General features: G+C 37.9%; 2 protein-coding genes across 5 annotated transcripts in view; one reads left to right on the top strand and one right to left on the bottom strand.

Moving 5' to 3' along the window:
- Positions 1 to 189: 189 nt before the first annotated feature.
- LOC139966519 (synaptic vesicle glycoprotein 2C-like) lies at positions 190 to 13,244 on the top strand. Its single transcript, XM_071969629.1, has 10 exons — positions 190 to 572; positions 1,842 to 1,895; positions 2,771 to 2,932; positions 3,542 to 3,704; positions 5,323 to 5,602; positions 5,832 to 5,915; positions 6,518 to 6,687; positions 8,931 to 9,139; positions 9,925 to 10,084; positions 11,077 to 13,244. The coding sequence occupies exons 1-10, from the start codon at positions 485 to 487 to the stop codon at positions 11,258 to 11,260; spliced, it is 1,554 nt and encodes a 517-aa protein (XP_071825730.1). The 5' UTR covers positions 190 to 484; the 3' UTR covers positions 11,261 to 13,244.
- A 2,599-nt stretch (positions 13,245 to 15,843) lies between these two features.
- LOC139966514 (histone-lysine N-methyltransferase 2C-like) overlaps positions 15,844 to 27,507 on the bottom strand; it is a 58,397-nt gene continuing 46,733 nt past the window's right edge. For all 4 annotated transcript variants that reach the window (XM_071969604.1, XM_071969602.1, XM_071969601.1 and 1 more), the window contains exons 39-49: positions 26,717 to 27,339; positions 26,183 to 26,284; positions 25,372 to 25,725; positions 24,712 to 24,824; positions 24,004 to 24,124; positions 23,234 to 23,399; positions 22,707 to 22,843; positions 22,427 to 22,554; positions 21,126 to 21,297; positions 20,328 to 20,630; positions 15,844 to 19,891 (exon numbers count right to left, since the gene is read on the bottom strand). In XM_071969604.1, the coding sequence (XP_071825705.1) occupies positions 19,796 to 19,891; positions 20,328 to 20,630; positions 21,126 to 21,297; positions 22,427 to 22,554; positions 22,707 to 22,843; positions 23,234 to 23,399; positions 24,004 to 24,124; positions 24,712 to 24,824; positions 25,372 to 25,725; positions 26,183 to 26,284; positions 26,717 to 27,339 (2,315 nt within the window). In that variant the 3' untranslated portion in view covers positions 15,844 to 19,795. The remainder of the gene's footprint in view (positions 19,892 to 20,327; positions 20,631 to 21,125; positions 21,298 to 22,426; positions 22,555 to 22,706; positions 22,844 to 23,233; positions 23,400 to 24,003; positions 24,125 to 24,711; positions 24,825 to 25,371; positions 25,726 to 26,182; positions 26,285 to 26,716; positions 27,340 to 27,507) is intronic.

The following is a 27,507-nucleotide window of genomic DNA, read 5'->3' as shown; positions in this document are numbered from 1 at the left end:
CAGTCTATCTGCGCGTCATTGCACGAAATCAGAGGACAGGCAGTATGAAAGTGCAAATACACGTCACACCCCAAAGGATTTCTAATTGACAAACAGTTTGAGGCGATCCCTGAAATAGGTCACAGTTCACGTGGTCCTGGTTAATTGTGTACATCAGCTGACTGTAAACAAACCTCTGCGCCGCCGAGCATGAACGAACCAATGATAATAGCCAAGTTGCATACACTGCATGTAAGTCTACGCGATCACTTGATGTGTCAAAACATTTTCAAGTACTGCCAATCTATCAAGTAAATCATCTGCTCGGATAAAATATTTGCATTAGTATGAATATTTCAATGTAGGTAAAGCTTGTGAGCAACAGCTGAAACTGCATTAAGCTGGTGTTCCGCATAAGTTGAACAGGTTTGGTCTTCTGCAGTGGTGAAGCGATCGAAGGCCTGTACCACAGTTACCGGAGGTTGCTGGGAATATATATGGCATTATGAGCAACGTACATATTACTACCGAAGAGACAACAGATCTGCTGGGTTGCAGTAGTGATGAAAATTACGAAAACAAAGAATTTACAGGTAGTTAGTTTATTTTCACCCAGTTCTTCCCAAAGTTAGTATGTATTTAGTGACCATAGAGCATTATGATCTATGTTAGTGACAAGCTCACTCCATTTTGCATTTGGTTGAACATGGTGCCACTTTGAGGCTGCTATATGCACACATATACTCAGATACCACTCATTCTAATTAATATTATGTGGTTATTATCATTTGGTTGGCTCCTACTTACAGTGACTCGTCAATATTACCAAAAAATTATGAGTCCCACAATATACGATTGCAAAGCGTATGCTCAATTTCATCATTGCCGGTGAGATACTATATACTAAGGTAACATGATGATCTATACCGGATCGTACAATATGCAATCTAGTACTGTAGCATGGTGTGTCCAATTATGACAACTTCAGACTTTGCTGAACTGGAAAAGGTTATTCATTGTGGAATACCTTTCTCTTATTTTTACTTATCTGTAGTCTTTTCAATACGTTACTAACATGCACATGTACATTGTTTTGTATTTTGACAATTTTGACAAAATATTAGGCAATTTCTATGACGGTACGTTTAAGAAAAATGGAGCCATGTATGCACACTGGGACCTATTAAAATGCCTATTGAAGAGAGCAGAATTAATGCATCCAGTGAAGTTCACTTAGATGATCGTAACTGGGTTAGAGTACAATAAAGTTCTAGAAAGAATAATATGTGGGTATTTCTTCCATTATTTACATTTCACACAAACAAATAGAGTTAAAACAAAGCAAAAATAAAAAGAATTGAACACTGGTGCACTTTTCTATGAAATATAACCCTGATATAAATTTAATAATGAAAATATGGAAACTCTTGAAATCAGATATTTAGGATGGTTTTCATAAATGCATGGTTGCTATCAGGTGAATACCAGCTGTGTCTGATAAGCAATGCAGTTCAGTATGTACAGAAGCTTGTCTAGTCAAATTATCTTGCAAATTATAAAGACAGATCTGTAAGTTTAAAAAGATTCGGATTTGATCATTGTATGTGAATACTAGTAACCTAAAAACTCCCTCAGGTAGATATCATTTTTGGAATAAAATGGAATAAATATTTCATGTTTTGAAACATGTAGTCTAAACTTAATTTGATCAATTGTGTTATATCGAGGAAAACTAACTCTAATACTGCAATGCTCTTGAAATCACAACAACTGCAAATCTATAAATATCCCCTAACAAAATTGCTCAAATTATGGAAAATGATTGATGAATTTATATATAATGATTGGTTTTCAATTTTCAGGACAGCTTCAGAATCCTTCATCGGCCAACTATGAAGTTGCTCTCAAGGAAACAGGTTAGACCAAATATTATAGAATGTCTACTTTGGCTCAGGACTGAGTTTATAATGCAGTAAACATATGGAAGCAATCTCCTTGATTGGTATTAACAAAATACACATCAAGCTTCCATCTTTTCTGGGAGAGGTTGGGGTGCAGGGAATGAGGAATTGTGTAGAGACAAAGAATTTGGTAATTACTGTAAGTGGACAAATTACTAATTTTTGAGCTGTTACATTACCTTTTCTTGAGAGATATCACAAAGGTCATTTGGGAGGGTATATCCAGCCAGTATGTTTTGGTATATTTAAAGGAAGGACCCCTTAACAACCCTGTGACAATGCCTTTTTTATTACTCTTTTTTGAGTTTGCATCGGGCACATTCAAAACATTATTTATTAAGACAGGTTTTGTACCTTCTGTTCATTAGCAAATGATTTTTCTGAATAATATGCTTTCAGTAATATATTATATCAAACTTCTTCCATATGGAATATTGTGACTGTTGTCAGTTGTGTAATTACAAGGGTAGGAGAATCATACCCCACCCTCCTAGTCAGCTTCCCTGGATCTCCATCTCCACATTCATGCTCATCCCGCTCTACATCCTGACTTTTTTATCTATACATGTCCTTTGAAAATTAACCTTGTCTGGTGAACAGACCACTCCTTGCCCCAAGAGTTATGTTGGGTCCCCTTACACCTATTACTATTGTATAGTTGTCTTGTAGATATGTCTATAGACGGGGGGGGGGGGGCATCAGATGTTGTATGAATGCTCTACACATGCTTTGCATATATGGGTTGGCTTTGTCTTTTACTGTTAATGCATTGTGATGTCACATACAGTGCTTAATACCAATCGCTATAATATTCCATGTTGTTTTCAAAGGGTTTGGAAGGTTTAATTATCTACTCCTGGCTCTCTGCGGTTGGGCACAGATAAGCGACTCTGTAGAGATTTTGAGTGTCTCCTTTTTACTCCCTGTGGCCAGTAAGGATTTGGGTCTTTCTGATGTGGACAAAGGCATTCTGAATTCGATCATATTTATAGGTGAGACCCTGTCTTTTACTTTTATCTAATTTCATTTAAATTACAAGTTCCTGAAAAAAATTGACAACTCCCACAATATTTAAGGAAACTGTGTGTTTCACAGTTTCAAAGTTCTTCTGATATTTGAATCTAACAATTATTTCACTTTCGCAAGCAGTTAGGTTCCACCCTTCAAGCAGTTTCCCTTTCTGAGATATCCTATTACCTAATTTAACACTCATCAATCTAACACATTACATGGCCTGACCTTTTCATCTTAGCAAGATGTTTTTCCAAGCCGAGGCTGCTTAACTGCTTCTGCAGTTTATTAACACCCTTTTCTGTCTTTCTTTCATTGATGTCTGAAAATAATATCAGTAATAACATAATATCAATAAAATAAGGTCAGAAAGGGTCTTACTTTTGAAAGTACTATTTTAATGCAATTTTTATCACTCTTGGGGGGTTAAGGCTCAGATGACCTCTGAAAACCACCTGCAACAGTATCACAAACCCCATTTTTCCCCTCTTTTCTTTTCTCTCCTTGTCACCTGGTGTACTCTTTAATTCTCTTAAATAATCATGTTCTCCATCAGCTTGTAACTACTATGTGCTCCCTTATTTCTGCAGGGATGATGGTCGGTGGTTATATGTGGGGTGCTCTAGCAGACATCAAAGGACGTAAAGGCATCCTGGTTTACTCCTTAGCAATGAATGCCATCTTTGGACTCTGTTCCAGCTTTGCTCAGTCGTTTTGGTTGTTCCTAGTGTGTCGTTTCTTCAGTGGTGTTGGGTGAGGGATTCCTTCTAGATGTTTGTACTATATCCTTCGGTTAACGCCGGTGCCTTTCAATCATAAGGTCCCGAGTTCGATTCACTCCAAGATTAATGTATGTCGTCCAGTTACAGAGTTGTTGACAATTCATAATCATGCTGCTTTGATAAGCCAATGATGGCTTCTTCGCGAGTTCCTGCTTGCAGAGGATCTAAAATACATACATACATACAATCAATCAATCAATCAATCAATAGTCATAAGCCAAATTGGCCCGTTGACCTCCCCGAAGATTATAAACATTCTTAGGTTTGTAACCTTTTATAATGTTAATCCGGTGCCTGCCATCTTCGAGTAGCTGGGCTGCAGAACGGCCGGACCATTTGGTTAGATTGTCAATCCATCGTAAATGCGGTCGGCCTAGCTTACGTTTGTAACCGCAGGGTAGCCCACAGAGTACAGCACAAGTAAGGCCTCCACAACGTACAGCATGTCCGAACCATTTTGCGTTATGTTGAAGAACAGTTTCGGACGAGAATAGCCATCGGCCCGCAATCTTAGTGTTTAGTTCCTCATTCGACACATGGTCCTTCCATGTGAGACCAAGCAAACGTCGCCAAATTTCTCTACCTAAAGCGTCAAGGCGATTCATGTCAGCCGCTTTTATGGTCCAGGTGCTACAACCGTATGTAAGACGAGATGCAACCAGAGCTCTGGTCAGGTGGAGTTTAACATCCATAGAGATACGATTCGACTTCAAATATGCACAGTTGTTGAGGGTTGCCTTTGTCATGGCTACACGAGCACGGATCTCAGGACTATCGTTGAGATTACATACATACATAATTCTAATTGGTTCTGAAACTATTTTGACTTCGGGATGTCTTGTGAATGATATCATTCAGAGGCATTTAGTGCCAAACATGCAAAAATAGACATCATGGGTTAAAAATTTAAATGCTAAATTATCGGTTCACTTTGTGCCAGGACTGGTTGTCACTATTATATGATACTGTAGACTGATACAATATATAAGTGCTGCAGATTTATGGAAGCTGAAGCTTGTGAAAAGCAGTTTTAGCGATGATAAAGGATAGTAGAAGAGAAAGTAGTAGTTGCTAACATTAAATGATTCAAAGTATGTGAACAAATAGAGCTATAACAAGCACAACATACACACTAAGATTTAACACAAAAACCTGTAAGCAGCCAGTGGAAAGGCCTTAGCGTTTATCAAATGTGATCAGGTTGAAAAAAGTTCCTGAAGATTGTCCAAGAATTTCTAATTGATTATCGACTGATTTGCAGTTTTTCAGATGAATCCGGATTTGTAACCATTTATATAAATGCCATTTAAACTGCAGCATTCATGGCTAAACAGGCTACAGTCTAACTAAGACACATTAAATTTGTATTCTTAAAGGTTTTCTTTGGAACTGTCTAACATAATAGAGGTTATATGGTACACTGTAATTGTTAGTTACTAGGGAAATTTCTGCTTGCTTTTTACAGTTTCACTGACAACCTTTACAGCTGTAGACCTCTCATTCTGCTAACAAAAGCAGTAATCTTAGTAAAAATGCTGAAACTAGATATCATTTAATTTGACAGTTTCAATTTTGTATTTCGGTTGCAGGGTGGGTGGCACCATACCTGTCGTGTTTTCATACTTTGGCGAATTCCAACAAACTCGGCATCGTGGTGCTATGATAAGCGCCCTCTCGACCTGTTGGATGCTGGGTAATATACTAACGGCTGGACTAGCCTGGTGGATTATACCCAGCCAGATCGGCTACAAACAGGAAAAATTCAGCTACCAGAGTTGGCGTGTCTTTATTGCGGTCTGTGTCCTACCAGCTGCAAGTTCAGCCATAAGTTTCATGTTTTTGCCAGAAAGTCCAAAGTTTCTTCTGGAGGTAAGACAATTATGTCTCAGTCCTTAATAATGTTTCGGGAAAAAAGGGTCGAAAAGAAGAAGAAGAAACGATTGCGCAAAAAATATGTGGGGTTAATTGTTCAGTAGAAGTTTGTTCCAATTATTTGCACGTAAGGAGTACTGGTAATGCTTTGGGGGGTCAGTACTGGTTATTATGAAAGAAATCAGTGAATGAAAATAATTGTATCTATTTCTTCCACCTGTTGCAGGTTGGGAAGGAAGAACAAGCTCTGTCTGTCCTGAAGAAGTTGTACCAAAGCAATAATAAAGCAAGCAACCTTAAGGAATACAGAGTAAGAGGTTATATAACATTAATGTCTCAAGATTTGTTGCTATGGTAACGTATTGGAGAAAATTAAATATTGTTCTTCTGAATAAGTTAAGTCTAGCATGTTATCAAGAGTTTCTGTATTGGAGCTGATATAAAATTTGTTTAAATGTTCTTTTGAAATTTGCAAAAAAAAAGGTTATATTGATATCTCTAAGGAGTAATTTGTTCTACATGGTATTATGCTCTTACTCAATGTTTTAAAATGAAGTCCAATGCAGTGAGGTTCCCTTAAATATGGGACATCTTTCTTAGATCCACGAACAATTTGGAACAGCTGTATTAATTTTCTAGCATCACAAATCCCCTGTAGCATTAATAATAAGAACAAAGTGTTTAGTAAACTTTAGAATTGAGGCAAAGATATTGTCATCATCACACGATCATGCTAATAATTAACCATTTGGGCAAGAAGAAATAAATCATACCATCGTCACAGAATAACAAACTCATTGAATTTATACTTGAGTATTTAACTGTTGCGGTGTGAAGTAAGATTATGTGAGTATAAAGTGCTATATAATTGCAAACAGGTTTTTATTGTTTGTTGTATTCTTACACACACAGATTAAACACCTTATTTCTAGTAGCAAAACTCATAATCAAGTCAAGAGAAGAAGTGAAAGCAGAACATCCTCGGTCGTACAAGTGATTAACACAACTCTACAGCTCTTTCACACACCACTGTTGAGGATTAGTATCGCTTTGATGGTTATTGTCTTCTGCTTATCATTTGGGTAAGTGATTAAAAGAAACAAAACAAAAAGGAATATAATGACTGTATTTATCTTTTGATGTTTTTAGAAATGTTTTTTAATATACAATTCACTTAGTTGTTAGTTTCCATTTTTTGTGAGTTCTATTCTTTGATCTTCAATAGTGCTATATTTGGATGCGTGACATATGGTAATGCCTGCGATGTAGGACTAAGTTCCCAAGCTAGAGAGAGTGTCAACATTTCATAAAAGGAACATATTTAGTATAGATAATACAACATGCTGACATGATCTCTTGTGCTCATCTACCTGTGTAGGCTGTGTGGCTAGAGATTCTAAGTAGCAGACACAACCAGGTGTCTACAATACAACATGCTGACATGATCTCTTGTGCTCTTCTACCTGTACGGCTAGAGATTCTAAGTAGCAGACACAACCAGGTGTCTACAATACAACATGCTGACATGATCTATTGTGTTTGTCTACTTGTGTGGCTAGAGATTCTAAGTAGCAGACACAACCAGGTGTCTATAATACAACATATTGACATGATCTCATGTGCTCTTCTACCTGTACGGCTAGAGATTCTAAGTAGCAGACACAACCAGGTGTCTACAATACAACATGCTGACATGATCTATTGTGTTTGTCTACCTGTGTGGCTAGAGTTCTAAGTAGCAGACACAACCAGGTGTCTATAATACAACATGCTGACATGATCTATTGTGTTTGTCTACCTGTGTGGCTAGAGATTCTAAGTAGGAGACACAACCAGGTGTCTATAATACAACATATTGACATGATCTCATGTGCTCTTCTACCTGTGTGGCTAGAGATTCTAAGTAGCAGACACAACCAGGTGTCTATAATACAACATGCTGACATGATCTCTTGTGCTGGTCTACCTGTGTGGCTAGAGATTCTAAGTAGCAGACACAACCAGGTGTCTATAATACAACATGCTGACATGAGCTCTTGTGCTCCTTTACCTGTGTGGCTAGAGATTCTAAGTAGCAGACACAACCAGGTGTCTATAATACAACATGCTGACATGATCTATTGTGTTTGTCTACCTGTGTGGCTAGAGATTCAAAGTAGCAGACACAACCAGGTGTCTATAACACAACATTTTGACATTATCTCTTGTGCTGGTCTACCTGTACGGCTAGAGATTCTAAGTAGCAGACACAACCAGGTGTCTATAATACAACATATTGACATGATCTCATGTGCTCTTCTACCTGTACGGCTAGAGATTCTAAGTAGCAGACACAACCAGGTGTCTATAATACAACATGCTGACATGAGCTCTTGTGCTCCTTTACCTGTGTGGCTAGAGATTCTAAGTAGCAGACACAACCAGGTGTCTATAATACAACATGCTGACATGATCTATTGTGTTTGTCTACCTGTGTGGCTAGAGATTCAAAGTAGCAGACACAACCAGGTGTCTATAACACAACATTTTGACATTATCTCTTGTGCTGGTCTACCTGTACGGCTAGAGATTCTAAGTAGCAGACACAACCAGGTGTCTATAATACAACATATTGTCATGATCTCATGTGCTCTTCTACCTGTACGGCTAGAGATTCTAAGTAGCAGACACAACCAGGTGTCTATAATAACAACATGCTGACATGAGCTCTTGTGCTCCTCTACCTGTGTGGCTAGAGATTCTAAGTAGCAGACACAACCAGGTGTCTATAATACAACATGCTGACATGATCTAATGTGTTTGTCTACCTGTGTGGCTAGAGATTCAAAGTAGCAGACACAACCAGGTGTCTATAATACAACATATTGACATGATCTCATGTGCTCTTCTACCTGTACGGCTAGAGATTCTAAGTAGTAGACACAACCCGGTGTCTATAATACAACATATTGACATGATCTCATGTGCTCTTCTACCTGTACGGCTAGAGATTCTAAGTAGCAGGCACAACCAGGTGTCTATAATACAACATATTGACATGATCTCTTGTGCTGGTCTACCTGTATGGCTAGAGATTCTAAGTAGCAGACACAACCAGGTGTCTATAATACAACATGCTGACATGATCTCTTGTGCTGGTCTACCTGTGCGGCTAGAGATTCTAAGTAGCAGATACAACCAGGTGATTTAATAGGTATAGTGATCTTGTAAGTATAGTGACCTTGTAACATAACAGCTGAGGAGAGTTGATGTGAAAAATTGTCTTTCTTCTTTATCCTAAAATATCACAAATATCGTTATAATTTCAATTTCTTCAATGTTTCAGCTATTATGGATTGTGGATGTGGTTTCCTCAAATCTTTGCTGAAGTTGAATATAATAACGGAACTGCTTGCAGTACGGGGAAAGTACCAGCCCAGGCAACCGACAGTGTAGCAGTGTACAAGGATGCCTTTTTGACAGCCCTTTCAAATTTACCTGGCAACGTCATCACAATACTGTTCATTGATAGACTCGGAAGAAGATTTCTGATGGGTATGATGGATATATATATATATATATAAACCTATTCTGATGGATATATACCTATTCTGATGGATATATATACCTATTCTGATGGACATATAAACCTATTCTGATGGATATATATATTCCTATTCTGATGGATATATATATACCTATTCTCTCTCTTTTCTATCAAAATAAAATGATCTAGTCAAGAAATGCCCCCAGTAATGTATACTTGTATGATACACTTCCAAATAATCTCTACTTTATTTTCTAAGGAAAACAATTTTTTTTAAAGATATGGAACATTTTGAATTGATGACATTTTTCTGTTTTCCTTCAACAGTTGTATCTCAGTATATATCAAAAGTTATAGCAGTCAAGTTTTCTGAAAAGTTAACCTGATTAATAGCTAACAACAGAGTTGAGTGCGGATAGGGCAGGGAAGGGGGTGAAAGGGGGTCTGGCATTTAGGTGATAGAAATGAAAGCAAACATAATATTGAATTACTAATAAAGTCACAAGCTCGTTTTTACCAGAAATTTGGTTGCATTCACATTTGTGATAAGTTGATTCAGATCTGGTGATGTTACATCTCTGGTGAGAATCCAGTTGAAATAAGTGCAATGCAAGGAATGCACGAAAAATCTTGTCATTTGCCTAGAAGTTTAAAACATTTTTAATAATGTATTCATATTGTATCCCATATTAATTATTTACTATAACTTCTAAGGTTACTGCGTCTTAGGCAAAAGATGGTGGCTTTATTAATAAGAATGGCAACATGCCTGATTCACTCTTCTGATTTTCAGCATTTAGTCTCATTTTGTCTGGTGTCAGCGTATTTTTCATTTGGTTCGTGAGTACTCGCATCCAAGTCCTCATGACTTCTCTCAGTTTCGGAGGAGCATCTGTGATAGCATGGAACACCTTGAATGTCCTGGGAGTGGAGTTGTATCCTACTCATCTGAGGTAAGCTCTGCAATCTCTCTACTCGTATCCATCTCATCTCCCCCTCATCTCCCCCTCATCTCCCCCTCATATCCCTCTCATCTCCCCCTCATATCCCTCTCAATTTTCTTCTCATCTCCCCCTCATCTCCACCCATATTCCTCTCAATTTCCTCTCATCTTCCCCTCGTCTTCCCCTCGTCTCCCTGTCATCTCCGTCTCATCTCCATCTCATCTTCCCCCTCATCTCCCTCTCATGTCCCCCTCATCTCCTCATCTCCTCCTCATATCCCTCTCAATTTCCTCTCATATCCCCCTTGTCTCCCCTCATATCCCCCTCATCTCCCCCTCATATCCCTCTCAATTTCCTCTCATATCCCCCTCATCTACCTCTCATGTCCCCTTCATCTCCTCCTCATATCCCTCTCAATTTTCTCTCATATCTCTCTCATCTCCCTGTCATCTCCCTCTCATCTCTCTCTCATCTCCCCTCATATCACTCTCAATTTCCTCTCATAGCTCCCTCATCTCCCTTTCATCTCCCCCTCAACTCCCTCTCATATCCCCCTCATCTCCTCCTCATATCCCTCTCAATTTCCTCTCATATCCCCCTCGTCTCCCTGTCATCTCCATCTCATCTTCCCTCTACTGTCACAATCACTTCACCATCAGCTGACACTTGAAGGTGATGGTAGGTCTCTCATAAATACTTTGCTTTAATTCTTGCATGTTTTGAATATTTGACAGCTTTTCATTTAATTCCAAGAAAGTTTGAAACCATCATAGCAACAGAATTCTCACCCTGTCCATCCATCCATCCCCTCCCCCACCCCCAAAGGAAAACACAACCCATAGATAATTTTACGAAAATATGTGACAATGAAATAAAGCTGGCTATGAAAGTCAGGTGTAACTCTTCTTGCATTCAGTATGTAAAGATATTATAGCAACTCTCATTCATGTGTAGGTAAACTTGGCATCTAATTCATTCCAATAGCTGTTTCCCATCTTCAGATCCACAGCTCTAGGAGTCCAGTCTGTGTTGAACAGAATCGGTGCAATCGCTGGTAATCTCCTGTTTGGGGTGCTCATCCACGTTCATTGCTCTGTTCCTCTCCTAACCGTAGCCCTGCTTCTCACCATTGCTGGATTGACAACATTCACACTACCAAACACCACCAAGGTCTCCCTGCAGTGAAGAGGCTGGTGTAAAACCCAGATAACAGTCCTACGAGAAGATGACTGATACAATACTTGGTGCAATATGTAGTGCAATATGGTCAGACCTCAGTATTAATCGGTGCATTATTAAACAAATTCCTTCATGTTAAGATGTTGAGTTGTCCAAGGGGTTGTTTAAAGACCAACTATGGAGACTTTTCGATGAACATAAAATCCCACCATTTTGCATGTATGTAATCCTTAACTCACTCCAATTACATTGCTGTAATTAACTTTACCAATTTCGGACGTTAAATACGTGAAAAATGGGAAGAAAAGTCAGCTTTTTATGAAACCTATTTCAGACATTCCTGAAACATTCCGAAGACATCAGGTGACCATGTGACGTCACTGTTTGTATACCTCACTCACAAAAATACTTTTAGTGTGTAAAGTTGTATACTTGAGCTGCCAAAAACATCAACCATATTACTCATTTTCCCCCGAAATGCCACAATTCTGTGTTGTTGGAGGTTGCAGTTATACCTCACCCAACAAAAGCATCAGCTTTTTTATATTTCCGAGTAAAAGAACCGACGTAAAACGCCGCAGACTTTGGATCAATTTGTGAGATCCACACGGAAAGACTGTTCAGCACCCGGAGTATCTCATGCCCATGATTCCACATGCATAACCCTGCCTCTGTGTATGCTGCAAATGTCTCATTCTGCGAAAATTATATACTGTCGATAGCTGTGTCAGACATAGCTAATGTGAAATTGACCCTTTCAAGTCTCCTCGTAAACAAGCTCTGGACGTCCTTACATGTAACATTATATCACGCAATTGACAGTATAATATTTACTGTAAGAGATGACCGTGTATATACCGTGCCTAGGGTAGCATTATTAGTACATGTAGTGAGTTACAACTCACAGCATGTGTAAATAGTCATGTTAGGATTTCATCGCATTTATCTATTTCATTTGTTGTATTCCAGTATCGTGAGTTTGTGATACATTGTGTTATATTGTCCGTTATGTTTATTCCGGCATCTGCATGGTTCAAGGAGTTGAATAAAAAGGGTTCTATGTAGTGATCGGACGTTTTATTTCGTTAGTGATTGTCTTGTGATTGTGGGATGTTACTGGTCAAGGCCTGCTTCAACTAGACCTAACTCTATGGAATTACACAGAGTCACGATAGTATTTCGCCCAGGATTGAAAGAGAAACGTGGATTTGGATATTCACTGCTAAATTTGGTTTATTGAAAGGATACTTTTTCTGTGTTTGTACTTTTGGATATTAAAATGAGTAAGTACTATGTTCAGCTGAAGCTTAGTCATGTATATGCTACCCTGGTCGATTCAGCCCAGCATCTTCTTGTATAGTTGTTCGATTATGTTTAGTGTCTTTTTGGTAATTCGTTGACAGTAACGTAAACCATTTTCCCGTCACGTATCACGCATGAGGCATCTTTTAGGTCTATTCTTCTGTTCAGTTTACGGTGTCTTGCGATCAAATTGTATTACGGAATCGCCAAGCTGCTTGCATGTTCTACAGTATATTGTACCGTACAGACTTATTGACGCTCCGCTATGTAAAAGATGCTTCCATTTGAGTGGTGCTAATTAAATAACCAATTTAACTAAATTTTCTTCTTAAAATTGTCTTAAAACTATTTGTTTACCTTCATGTGTTCTTGTTTTAAGCTAACAGCTTTTCAAACGCTCGAAATTGGAAGTCAAATACAGTACAATTGTTCGCTATCTGTGTATAAACAGTGCCTATATCAGCGTTTGATTTTCGCGGTATACAAACAATGACGTCACACGGTGACCAGAGGCTCCTTTGGGTCAATCTCTGTTTTCAGACATTCCAGAGGTTCATGTCACGTGACTTCCCAAAATGTCCATTTTCGTGGTCTTTTTTGATGGGTTATAGTAGGTTTTCGAAGATTATTTTTTACACATGTTGATTATGGGTATGTTAACTCCCAAATTAATGGCAAATCCCCCCCCCCCCCCCAAAAAATTTGTCTCCATAGTTGGTCTTTAAAGGGCTGGAATGGGAGGGGTTATGGCTTTTTCCTTTGAAACATTTTGGTAAAATGGAGGGTGGTTATATGAAAAGTGGTGCTATATTTTGCAACCTTTGAAACAATCATAAAGAGTTTTTGACTGTTTAGGGTGTACACCAGACACATGTTAAATATTTATGTACTGCACACTATTAAAGATATTTTGTAATACTCTGTCTGCCAGTGGGGAAGGTGGGGTGGGCAGGCAGCACATGTTGAAGTTATTCTGTGGGTATAAAGCCCCCTCCCCTAGAGGTATTCATGATTGTTCCTCTGCAAGGAGCTTTATACATTCCTAGTTATCTGTTATTCTTGAGCCATTTATGCTGTGACATATTTCAGGACAAACACACATAAATGATAATAAGATAACTAAGATAACTACATGTGTGAATAATGGACAACAGTTTAATACAATTAACTAAAAAGGGTTTATTTGGTTTAAAAACATTCTTATAGTTGAGCTGATTGCTAAAGACATTGTCCACTGACTAATTTGGTACTGATTAAAAGTTCCGTCTTATAAACTATCAATATTATCCTTTATTTTTTGAACCAATTATCAATCTTTATTCTGCAGCTGACACTTATAATGAAGACAACTCAAGTAGTCAGTTTCTCCATTATAACATGAAGGTATTACTATTAAGGTTTCCTTTCTCACAGCTAATTTGTGTTTTCTTTGACAAGTTCCTGGACAAATGTGCTTACCATCACAAATTTAAATATGATATTGGCACTTTTGGCTTGTGGCTAAGAGTGCGTTGTTGTAGTAAGTCTTACATGACATAAAAGACTTAGACGGTATCCACTGAAATAAGGTGTACCTGCTTTTATCATCATCTCAGGACACATTTCTGTTTTTTGCTTATTTTATTTTCAGCTGAAATATTATGCTCAATTTTATATGCATGCCTTTATTCACTTACCATGACTTTCCACTTTTTAGAATGTGTATTTGCATATATGTTTACGTACATACTAGCATCATCTAATTGTCAAATTTATGTTACAATTTTTAACTTTTTTTTCTGTATCACTTTTTACCTCAAGTATCGTACAGAATGTAACCATTACCTCATTCTGCGACATGGCCCTAGATTTGCCTATTATTTGGGATTGGATCAGGGCCATCGAACGGAGGAGGGAAGAGGGGTAGGTGGGTAAGAAAGGTCTTTGGTTGGAAAGCACTGACATTTGAATAGCTGTCATGAGTACTTTACCTACTATGCTTTTGATCTCATAGATGCTTTTTGTCATCTTTCTCTCAACTTCTCAATTCTCTGTTTTTAATTATAATACAGTATAATAAAAGGTTAAGAACAGTGTAAAGACACCATCAGTACTACATTGGTTTAAAATGAACTGAATGGTGACATTCAATAAATCAGAGGTTAAATCAATTGGAAAATACTTTGCATTGTTCTTTTCTGTCTCGATCACACAGATCAAGAACCACTTTTCAATCTCAAACGCTCTCTGATGCTCAACAAACTTACCACTTTATCGTCCAGCAAATTCAATGAATGTATAGGGCAGTACGGTAGCAGGTTTTTATAGTATAGTGATCAAGGTTCCTGTAAGCGTTGAACATTCATAGCTACTGTGTTTTTAGGCGTGGCCTAACATGTATAATAAGGGCCGTTATTTTCAAAAGAGCTTTCCACATTGTATGTTTTTTTCATCGTTCATTTTGGTAATCTTCACTTGTATTAATAGTAAACAGGGTCATTAATTGGTACATTGAAACCAGGAACAATGCCAGCTTTTAATTGCAAAATAAGAAACACATAAAGACTGACAACAAGCCCAGGTATTTCTTTGTTCAAATACACAGTGCATCTTTAATAATGACCTACCCTCAGAATCAAGGCTGAAGTTGTTGTCATATAAACTGGCAAGGTTAAGTTTTAACCACTTTTTACCTATTCCAGCTGAAGACAAGTTCATTACATTCATACCGAACAATAATCAAGTTTACTTCACCGAATCTGATGTGACCAGGAATATGTCTGGAAAACTTAGGATGCAACAATTTACCTTCAAAATTTGTAGTTTGTGTTTAATCGTGCACTTACTGTTTTGGTTTAAAATGTTGATGTCATCTTTATGGACAGGTTTCTTATCTGTGAGCATTTCAGACTGAATACTTAGGATTAAATATGGCTTGCTGTTTTAACTGGAGGCTATTTCGTACAGACTGATGTGAAGTTGGTTATTTTGGCCACCATTAGGAATGGAATATCTTTGGTGTCCCCACTGTACCACTCTTTAAACCATGGCAGCTATGAGCATTGTTCAGGTCGAATGTTTCTATTCATGACTGAAATCCCATAGCAATTAAGTTCCGTTAACTAGCATTTCCAAAATTTGCTCCTAGACAGAACTAATCAGCCAATCGTTTAAATATTCATAATTTTGCATGTGCATTTTGCATGTGGTTTATGCTACTTTTGCACAATAGCGTCCTGACCCCAAACTTTGTAGGGTAACTACGACAAAATAGACGAAAGACATAAAAATGACAAGAGACAAAATGATTTTTAATAGTAATAATTCTTGATATTTTCATCATACATGATTCTAGCCCTCTCTGCTTCCCCGAAAAAAAAAAACTCAAAACATTTCTGTTGCTCTCTCTTCACTCTTTTTCAGAACATGTTAAAAATTCATTGCTATTCGTCTCGAGTTACCAGAGCACCATATTGTAATGTTTTTTTTTTTTTTGTCTTAAAATGTCTAATTAAATGATTGTTTTTGTTTTTATCCACATCATTATCAAGACTATGTACAGAATAGGTACAAAGAACACAACACATGCTGACTCTAGGAATATCCACATATATACATGATCTAGATGTAAGGCTAAGAAAGGAAAAAAAAAATAAGTTGTAGAGGAAAATCATCCAATATCCAGACATTAGGGAAATAAATTAGAAATAAACTAACTGCTCATCTTGAATGTGTTATGCAGAGAGATTTCTGCAAAAAAAGGACAAAACTACAGTTGAGTACAAACAAAGTTGGTTAGCATTATGATAAACTTTGTACACCTTTTCTCTCTTTTTTTGGAAACTAATTTGAGCTTGTTGGCAGTCAGTGCTTGAAAAACCAAAAAATAAAATAAAATAATAAGCAAAACTAGGGAGGCAAAGTAAACGGTCAAAAGGAGATTAATATCAGACAAAATACGTTTGAAAAATCTACAAAGGACTTCTGCAGTAGGGAATTATTTGCACATTGAAATCTACAAATTAAAGAGGTGATAAATTTTGATTATTCTTCTTCTGCTTTTCTTCTAAGTTAAAAGAGAAATATATATCAGAAGTTTATACACTCTTATTTACTGTTTTGAAAAAGTGAGTACAAATTATAATATCCTGATATCAATTTGTTGTTATGTTTTTGGACTAATAATGTCAGAGCAGCAAAGAAGGTTGTCTGGTCTTGAAGGGGGGGGGGGAGGGGGGAGGTGGGGGGAATTGAAAATGGCAGGACTGTGCAATACTCTACATGATTCACAAGATTGACATATCTGGCAATGTTATTTGCAACACAGCAAAATAAGAAACATGGCAAAGGAAAACATGTCCCCAAAAAAAAGAAAAAAAAGGGAGAAAATAAAATATGTCCAGAAATTGCTTTAACCAAACAGAAGGACTTTGTACAACTCTCTCCAAGTGGTGTTTTACTATACTTAAAATATATATATGAGCAAAGAGAATGAATGATAAACAAATACTAATGTTCTGGTGACCCAAAATCCGGACAAAATATACCTTCTCTTGAATAGAATTTCAGCTAAATTGGATGAAGTCAGTTCCAGAAAATCTTACTTTGCACTCAAATAATATCTATACAGAACTTAATTATTATTTTTATTATTATTATTAAAATTATTATTACTGATAGAATTCACATTATTTTAAATGCTGACTTCTACTCTTGGTCCTTTCTATGCAACAAGAAAAAAAAATGGGAAAGAAAAGGAAATAGAAAAAACCCACAGAAAATCAGATGAAACAGCCAAATTCAAAAATACCAGAGATAAACATGACTTGAAACGAGAAGAATATAAGCAGATAAAGGAGGGCAAAAAACCAAACAGAAACTAGGAGTGATATCAACAGTGTAAGGAGCAGGGAATAGGGGGAGAGGGTGGATATGTCAGTTACATGATAGGGAATGCCACTCTGGTGTATCACAGCTTATTGTGGTTGTTTACCAGCAATATTGCTGATAAATATTATAAATATAAGATCAAGATCAGATTATGTTCTTCCTTCATGATTTAAACAGTATATTCTGCTTGATTTGAAACAATCTATCGTTAATGAACTCAATGGTGTAATGGAAAGATCTGCTATGTAAAGGTTACTGAATTCCAAGCAGGAATAATGGAATAAGGCATTACGGTTGGCAAATGAAACAAAAGGGACCCCATTTATGCAACCAAAGTAGTAGCCACTGTTAGCTTGATTGGTATCCGGTCAAGTGTGAATTATACATGGCTTGGTCGGCGCAACATATTAGTTAGAACCATCCAATGAAACTGCAGCTTTCAGTTGTACAAGGTAGTAACTTTTGATCTCATAGTGTAACACCACCCTGCCCCTTCCCCCCCCCCCCCGGCCCCCTCCTTGACTGCAGACATAACCAGACAAGCAAAGGTAGAACTTTCCCAGAATCCTACATTACTATCATCATCCTACATAACTATCCACAGAGCAAGGCAAACAATAAACAAAATAGAAATATCTATTGTGAGCACATTCACCAATAAACAGTGAGTGCTCTTTAATAAGAGTCTGTCAAATGAAATATTAATTTAGTTTAAATCCGGTGTAGGAAAGCATTTGCCAAACTTGAAGCCAACTACTCAAAAATGCAGCAAAAAGGGGCACAAAAACAATAAAATTAATAAAATAATAATATTAATAATTTTAATAATAACAATGATAATAATAATAATAATAACAATATAGTATTAATTAATATAAGACGACTTGACAAAGATACTCGGAGATGACACCCATGAAAGAACCGTAAGGGATTTTGTATCAAAAAGTATTGCTCCTTCAGATGTAATTTTAATAAACATCCTGCTATATATTTATATAAAGTTTAAAATTAGCACTACTACATTTTTTGAACATTTAAATTTTGTTTAAATATAGTTTAAAAAAAAAATAATAAAGGAGGAAAAGAAAATTACAAATGTACATGATTATTATTGTCTTTGATGAGGGTTTAATAAATTATGTTTACCTTTGTTAGTAAAAGGTATAGAGATGACAAGAGGGTTGAGAGGAGGAGGAGGGGGAGGGACGGAATTACTACATTTTTCTTTCTTTTCTGTTTTTCTTGTTTGGCGTACGCTAACCTTCACCTAGTCAGCCCCTCCATCCCTCCCTCGGGTCGGTCTCTCCATCCTCCGGAACGAGGGTTCCTCTCGCAGTTACGAGTGCTGATAATCTCTGTAAATCACTCCCATTCTCTTAAAGGTTCTATCAATAATTTATAATGTGTCTGTAACAAAAACAATTTAATACCTGTAGCCAAATGATCTCATGAATTTATCTTTTGTTTTTTCTCAATCTTTCGCCGATTGATGACACTGGCGTAAAATTTAGTGTAATTCAGCGATCTCTCAACCTATGTCTCGATCTGCATTTTTGATCATGTATAACAATGAGCATTGCAAGTAAGAGGACTCGACTCTAAGACAGTTTTCTATCTCTCTTTATCAGTTTTTCATTACTTGTAGTAGTAAGGACTAAGCTTCCGTTTACCACATTGTATAGGTTCCAACAACTATACCCGTCAGGGTAAATAACAAAGTCCTCTTTGTTTTGATTCCCTTTAACTTTATACTGATTGTATGTCACCATGGCTATGCATTTCTTCCTAATTTGTCGCCGGTAGCAAATATAACAAGTCTTCCAATATTACCGGTTATCTTCGCACTATGAATGAGTTCATCGACTCGACTTAATATTATGATGATTTTTATTTGTCTATAGTCAGTAAAGTGATCTGGTTTCTTCATTCCATCACTGTTTCCTCTTCCTTCAATAGATTTGTTTCATGTATGATATCTCCATCACACCTCATCACTCGAACTACTGTTAACACAATGTTGAACTATTACCACATGAAGAAGCTGTTTGTCTTATCACAAAGACTGAGGAGCTGTGAGGTCCTGTGCAGCGACTGGGACCAAACAAACAGACTTATTTGGTATTTCAAACCCATCTTCTCTCCCACTCTTTCTCCTCACAGCTACCATCTGAGAAGCCTATATTCTCTCTTTGTTGTAACTGTATATGGTACTTCAAATTCAATCTTGTTAACTCTAAAGGCCACGACAGGTCAGTGCAAGTGTCCTGGTCGTGGGATATCATGTCGTGTCTGACAATGTGGTTCCAACTTACTCCACACCTACTCCTCCTTGGTTTGCTGCCCTCTCCTTCAGCTACCAGTTGCTACCTTTCAGTTCATCCACTTTCTACAGTTATGTGCCTTGCAAGTACATGGAATCTTCTTCTGTCTATCATCTTCAATGTCAAACTTGTAGTCATAGGTGAGCTGAGAAAAAATAAATAAACAAATAAAAACATATTTTCTACAAACAAAGATATAAACCAACTGTCATCAAAAACTCACAACTGATCACAGCTTCCAAGATCACTTTTTGTTTGATATTTAACCAATGAAATTTATTCTACCCAATTCATTAGTTTCATGCATTTGGGTCCAGTTCTAATGAATAAATGTCAACCACTTAGAACCATGTTAAAACACTGTCAGCCATTTTCCATAATGAAAGGCTAAACTATGTTTACTTTATTTCTTCCCTCAGACAGCAGAACCGTGACCGACCTGTTCTTGAGTCAGTTAAGTGACTGACTGACTGAGGGTTCACTCAACTTAACAATGGAGTGACCTCACCAGAGGTCACTCAACTTAACAATGGAGTGACCTCACCAGAGGTCAACTTGATTATGTAAGAGTATTCTCTCACCTCTTCTCCCTTCATCAACTTCCTGTTCGAGAAGATGATGATCTTCTTGGTGTCGGGGCCGAAGGTCACCACCTCGGCTACACAGTTAGGGTCGCAGGAATGGTTGATGTAGCGAGCAGCGTTACCGCTGATGGTGGCGTCGCAGACGGTGTCGTTATCGATGCGGAACATGTAGATCCCTCGGTTGGCGGCGTTGTAATTCTTCTCCCTGAGGTTAGACGTCTCGTTTCGGATCAAGGTGCCCACGTACTCGATCACCATGGTGTGCTTCTCTATATCCGTGGCAGCGTACATTCCCAGACCCTGGATATCAAAAAATTAACAAATATCATTACTGGATGATTGCTGGAAAAAAAGAGAACTTCTAGTCTCCTGCCTTTAAGGCGAAACAAATATACATACGAATGACACTACCTGATGAAGTAGAATACTCTGTTATAACAAATACAATTTATTTATCCTTTTACCGGTCTGTATGGTACCACTCATCAATTAATCGGTTGAATGCATTATCAGAATACAGCAGCTTTAATGCCTATCAATATCGACGAAACTGGAATTAAATACCATGAAAAGTTAGTTGTTTTTTTTTACTGTAAAACTGATGATCAGCATGCATGCATACAGGTATCACGATAGAAGATAGGCACTGATACTGGGATAAGTTTGGTCAATGGTTGACATTCTGAATAACGGACTCTTCAAAAACTTAAGGATATGTATGTATGTCTGGAGTTTCTTTTACCTATTCCAAGTATTTAATGAACTATCTTCCATTGTTTCCAGAATTATTTTTACCTGTATATTTGATTTGGCTAAGTAAACACACTGCTTCCAATCCGTCTTGAGTTTCTTGTATTGAGATGACTTAGTGTGGACAAAGAGTTTGTTGTATAGAGGCCCGTAGTCTCCCTCGGATAAACAAGACTTGGACCGGGAAGGAATAGTACTGGTCAGCAGAAGGTGAGGCCTGTAACAGCAAACAATACAATACAAGACAGAGGGGTTAGAGGTCATTAGGGTCTTGTGACATTGTAAGCCATCCGGTGTTAGTTCATACCCCAAGCAGCAACAGACACCTGAATTTATCCCCACTTGATAAGTGGGGCTACTTACGAGGGAACAATTTACCTTCTGGACAAATAACTTATGCATTTTCCCGCGCCATCGGCATTCAACTCACACAAAAAAAACTACCACTAACTATACCGTAGCCTGCCAAGGGAAGCCGGTCAAGCCGGCTCTGTCTGGCAAGATCCGGTGCCTTGGTCTGGTCATTCTTTTCCTGTGACTTGCTCTGTTCAGTTGCAAGTCTACATCGAAGGTTTTGATGCTTGTTTCGCATCTGCTCAGCTCACTTGAAGCCTTATTATCTCCGTTAGTTGTCCAGAAGACAAGGAGTTGGTCCCATACCTTATAGGTGGATCAAACATACACTTATTTTATTGATCAGAGAGAGCAAAAAAACTGTGATCGGTATTAACATTTTTCCTTACCAGGTTACATTGCTGATGGCATCCACATAGGTGTCAATCATCAATATATTAACATCGAAACCAATTGTAACAATCTAATCCTCTGTGTTAACTGATACTAAAATTAAGTAGGATTCAGATTTTGATTCCTAATTTTTAAGTTTATGGCAGCATTTTCTTCATCAACTGCAAGAGTTAATTCAAACTACATTGGACTCTTTCATTCTGATTAGTGTGAGACACATTAAGAACCAAATAAACATGTGATAATGATGTTATCCATCACATATTGACAGAATAGTAATATGCTGTATCATCTCAACTGGAATTTCTCTGAATTCTGGCATATTATACACAATATATGCCCCTGGAATCCAGATTTTGCTGCTTCTGGTCATGCCCAGTCCATTCATATCTCCATGAATGGATGGAAAAGTTAAAATGACAACTGCTGCATGTATATTTAGAAGTTATCACTCAAGAAATGATGACATCTAATCTTCATTTGTATTCAATCTCCCTCTCCCCCCCTCTCTCTCTAACTGATTAGCTATGTAACCTTGTTTAAATATTCTCTTGTTCCTTCAATATTCTTTAGATGTTAACTCTGACAGAAATACCAACCTAAACCTGGCCTGTCTCTTAGGTTCCGTCCGGGCACATCCTGTCGGGTTCACAGCCAGAGGAAGATTGATGTGCGGCGATCTTCCGTATCGAAAGGAGTAGTTCTGGATCATCTCGATACCAGGCAGCTGGAGAAAGAAAGATGACATGACATCATAATTAACATATATAAGCATGTTAGACAAAGGAACAAAGACAAAGATTAATACATTAATAGGTCACAGGTACTACAGAGACGTATCAGCAGTGTTACCAATATATATATCCATAAAGGACTTACAGACTCAAGCACTCTTTGGATGGCAGGCTCGGAAAACCCAAAGAGATCTTCACCGGTCAGATAGTAAGGGAAAAGGTTGATCATGTCAGCCTCCTGTCGTAACTTGGCAATATGCTCCAAGACCTGGTCCCACACAGCTGCAGAGAAACAAACATGCTCAGTGAGATCTCGAACATAATGAATGGGAGACGGAATGATAAAAGTTGAAATTTATACTGTGGTATTTTAATGGCAGATGCCACCCCCTCCTCACCCCCCCCTCCCTCAACCACCGAACAAAAAGTGACATGTCTTTGAGGTTCAAACCTCACAATTAAGTAGCAACAATTGTTTGCTACTTTTATAGCTGAGATAAAATGCAGCACTTCATATTGAGTTCAACTTGAACAATTATAGAAACAAGTCACATTTTAGAAGTCAAGACAATTGGTTTACAACAAAGCAAACCATGCAGTCACACATCATTGTATTGTGGTAAGTTTGGTCAGAATTTGCCAGTTTCTTCTCAATTTGTAAAAGTTTGTTACCTTTTGGTGTTTTATCCTGCAGTAGCAGGTCCTCATGGCCCTGTTCTACCACCTTGATGATGAAACAAGGAATGCCGGTATCATCTTGTTGGATGCTGCAGTAGTACTGGCAGCGTTTGTTGGTGAACCGCATGCTCCAGTAAAGACGGACAGTCTCATATCCGACCTGTAGGGAAACGGTTGCGAAAATCATAAAAACCTATTTATCAAGAGAAGAAGAGGGGGGGGAGGGGGATGAAAGTCAGTTTTTGCTTCATCTTCTTCTCAACACAACGAAACCTGGTTACTTAACATGCTTAACGAGTATTGTATCATAATATCTGTAAAATCAAGAACGAAGCTGAGACAAAAAGTCCCTCAACCTGCAAATATTCTCTAATGAATCGCACATGGTTGTTGAGAGCATAGCTGAATTACAGAGTAAAGAGGGTGGTGCACAGTAGACTTTTAGTCCCAGGATTCAATTCTTTTAGCAAAAGGTACAACATTTCCCTTCACATTTTACAAAGTAGCTCACATGTCATACATTTCAAGGATGTTCCTTTTCATGTGAAAGACCAGCTTACTTTACCCTCTGCTTTCTGATGTTAAATGCCTTCCAGTCACAAACTATTAACAATAAGTGAAAACAAACTGGCAGGGCTTTTTTCTTCTCTTTTAGAAAAACACCACAAACTGACATTTGACAAGCAAATCAAGAACATTTACCATTCCAAAGTGACTAGTTATAAAAAAACAAATGAGGTACGACATAATTGAGAATCACTTACAGGAAAGATGGCAGTTGAGGAGTGGAATGTTTGCATTTGATGAGGTAAAAGTTGGCCCAGGGAATGAAAGATGAGGCTTCCAACTCGAAGGGTGTGTGTTCTCTCAGCTTGTTGCATAATACTGGTGAGAAAGAACAAAAACATCCGTTAAGATCATAGTCTAGACAATTGAGTTTAATATTAATGATGCAAGCAAGCAGGTACTCGCTATTTAATTATATAGATTATATTAAATATAGACGTGAATTGGTGGAATATGTTGTGGAGATGTAAAAAATCAGTGCAAATAAAATACAAGAGATTAAAACACAATAATATGAACATGTGTTACTCCTTCATGTGCTTTATCTCTCCTCTATATGCTCAATTGCTAACATTTTACTACTTCACTGGTTGCACTTCTGTGTCTACACAGACAATGCATGGATAGCGTATATAGCAATATTGTGACCTTGTCTTATCCAAGTAGCCTAAGTAGCATATATAAAAATATTGTGACCTTGTTTAATATAAGTAGCCTAAGTAGCATATATAAAAATATCGTGACCTTGTTTAATATAAGTAGCCTAAGTAGCATATATAGCAATATTTGTGACCTTGTCAAATATAAGTAGCCTATGTAGCATATATAGCAATATTTGTAACCTCTTCTAATCCAACTAGCTTAAAATGGATCATCCCAGACTTCTCCTCCTTTGTAACACTCACCTGGCCACTTGTCTGTGTTCGTCCCGACTAACATAGACTCTTCTGAACACTACGTGGGTATCAAGGGTATTCTCGGTAGCCTTGGACGGAGCATGAAGCGGACACAGCATTGTCTGAGGGAGAAGAGAACATTAAACACTCGATAAATAAAGTCAACTACTAACCATCACATTTTCACCGTCTGACTATTATGTAAAAACTTGTCTAATGAAGATATCACTGAGAGTGATTGTTTCAGGCTTATCTTCCCTTCTTAGCAATAATCTGTTTCAGTTTAAATTGGTAAATTTTACCCAGTTGGAAACTACGACTTTACTTTGAAATAATGTGCTTATTTGGTCATTTGAGATATACATTTAAGAGAGAAAGCTATGTAGATCAAAAAATGTGTTATTAACAAAGGAAATTTCTCTCTCTTTCAAATTTATCAGACAACAAACGGATCCTGAAATAACATACTTTAAAGATTGGACAAAAAAACAACAACAAATTTTCCACAAAAGGAGACAAATTTGCATTAAAAAACGAAAAGAACCCAAGGACACTATGGTTCCTTGCTTGTAAGGAATATTTACAAGGGAGCAGCACTGTCTTAAAATTGTTATGTACACACACAATATTACTGACAAATTTGCATAAAACAATGAAAAAAACTAATACCTTATCTTTGAAGAACATGCAGTGATCCTGTATAGCGCAACCAAAGTGGTAGACGTTATAACATCGTTGTTTGTGACAGGATACAGTGGCACCAGCCTTGCAACAGTAGCAGCATTTGCAGGACTTGCCCTGTTTAATACAGTTCATGACGTTCATGAGGGCACCGTTGAGTGTCTCATAGACATTATCGGACCACAAGGCACAGTTGAGATGAATCCAGACGCCGACGTCTACGTTCAAGAGACGGGCGGTACCATCTGTATCCCCGTCTCCGACTCCGCTACAAAGAATACAAGCTCTCTTGTCCTCCAAGGTGCTTCCCGGTTGTAGAGACGTCCCTAGCTTCCTCATCAACTGTCCAAACAAAATTAGGTATGTCGATCAATATCAAGCACTGTTGGTGTTTGTAAGAAGATTGAAGCAAACGATAGACTATACAACAGCCTTTCTGTTCTGTTTGAATTGCCGATTTCATGACACCTACCGGATATTACACAACACAACAATGCAAATTGATCAAACTAAGACAATCTATAGTCTGGATTCAACAAATGAAACTAGACCGTGAGTAAGTATCCATTCAATTTGATTCTATGTACATTTTTGCCACCCAGAAGACACTTTCTTACAGTAGATAAAATACCATGCAAACGGATAACTTCCGAATGTTCAAAGTTGCTAAATTTTTTTGGCCACTTTTGGAAATAAAACATGACTAGTGAGGGTAAATATAAATACCTTTTGAAAGGAAATTTAGTATCGAGGGAGCAAGGATCTACGAGTGGTCGAAATCTTTTAAGACGGATCTTACCTCGTCAATATCTTCCTCTTTCGGAGGTTGACGTCTCTTTGTTGGAGAGATAATGATGCTCCATTTCCTCCACCTTTTCATCTTTATCTTTTTAGATTGTGGCTGTCAACAAGAAATAACATACTTGATAAATCATCATAATATAGAGCTGTGTCTTATATCACAAAGTAATAAATGCACAAAGTAGCATTTGTCTCAACCAGTATACGCATACATCCATTGGTGGTTGACAAGAATCATGCTATGTACAGATAAACACATAACTTTCAACATTACTCATTTACTTTATCAAAACAAAGAGAAAACTTGGAAATACTGAATTTCTGATTAGGTTGAAAGTAGATCCATATTTAATGGAAGTAGGAAACAATTTCAAGGTCTTCCATTGTGGGGTGTAGTTGAACTTTAATACACATGACTTCCATTGTGGGGTGAAGTCTTAACTTTAATACACACATAGGCTTCCATTGAGGGGTGAGGTATTAACTTTAATCCACATAGGCTTCCATTGTAGGTTGGGGTATTCATACTCACAGCATTCTCATCACCGGGAGCCGTCTTCCTCCTTAGGCTAACTTTCGTCTTTGTGTCCTCCTTTGCTGGTTCTTTTTGCTGCTGCTGCTGCTGTTCCTTCAAGTCAACTCTTGGCAGAATCACTTTGACCGAAGGTTGGGGTACGGACACAGTCACCTCAGGTGACGTGGTTACCGGCGGCGAAGTGCTCACTGAGGGCGATGCCACGGTCGGGATCGCCGGCGAGGCTCTGGACGTCCGTGGTGAAAGAGCGGAAGGTAAAGGTGACGTGGGTAAGGAACCAGATAGAGGAACATTGACATTTGGGGGTGGGGTCATGTTGTCTCCATCACTATTCTGAGTGTCCAATATTTTAGTGACAGTGTCCTTTGACTGTTGTAACTGCGTTCTCTGTGAGATGGTGTATTGCATGTAACATGTAGTACTACAGAAAGTGTGGCTGGAATCGGCCGATGGCCCGGTGACTTTGTGAATACCTTCACCAACGATCATGACATCGCAGTGCTTGCAGAATCTAGCCCCGGCCACGTCCTGAGGTTTTGGTGGCGTGCCAGGTTTGTGGTCTACTTCCATGGCAGTGGGCGGTGTGACCTCTACAGGTGGTACATCGACTATAGAAGGAACTGAAAAGAATGGAAAAAATCAAGTTAAGATATTACTCCAATGCAAGAACATCAGGCAAACCATACCACATCCCCAAAACTACAGTTTCATGGTAACATCTGCAATTTAAAACTTGTTGTCTTAAAGTTCTCTCGTTTCACTGCTAGATATTTCACAAACTCATCTAA

The sequence above is a fragment of the Apostichopus japonicus genome, chromosome 4 (assembly GCF_037975245.1).
Source record: "Apostichopus japonicus isolate 1M-3 chromosome 4, ASM3797524v1, whole genome shotgun sequence".
NCBI classification, from domain to species: domain Eukaryota; kingdom Metazoa; phylum Echinodermata; class Holothuroidea; order Aspidochirotida; family Stichopodidae; genus Apostichopus; species Apostichopus japonicus.
The sequence above is the reverse complement of the archived record's forward strand: the minus strand, read 5'-3'. Positions and strand labels throughout refer to the sequence as shown.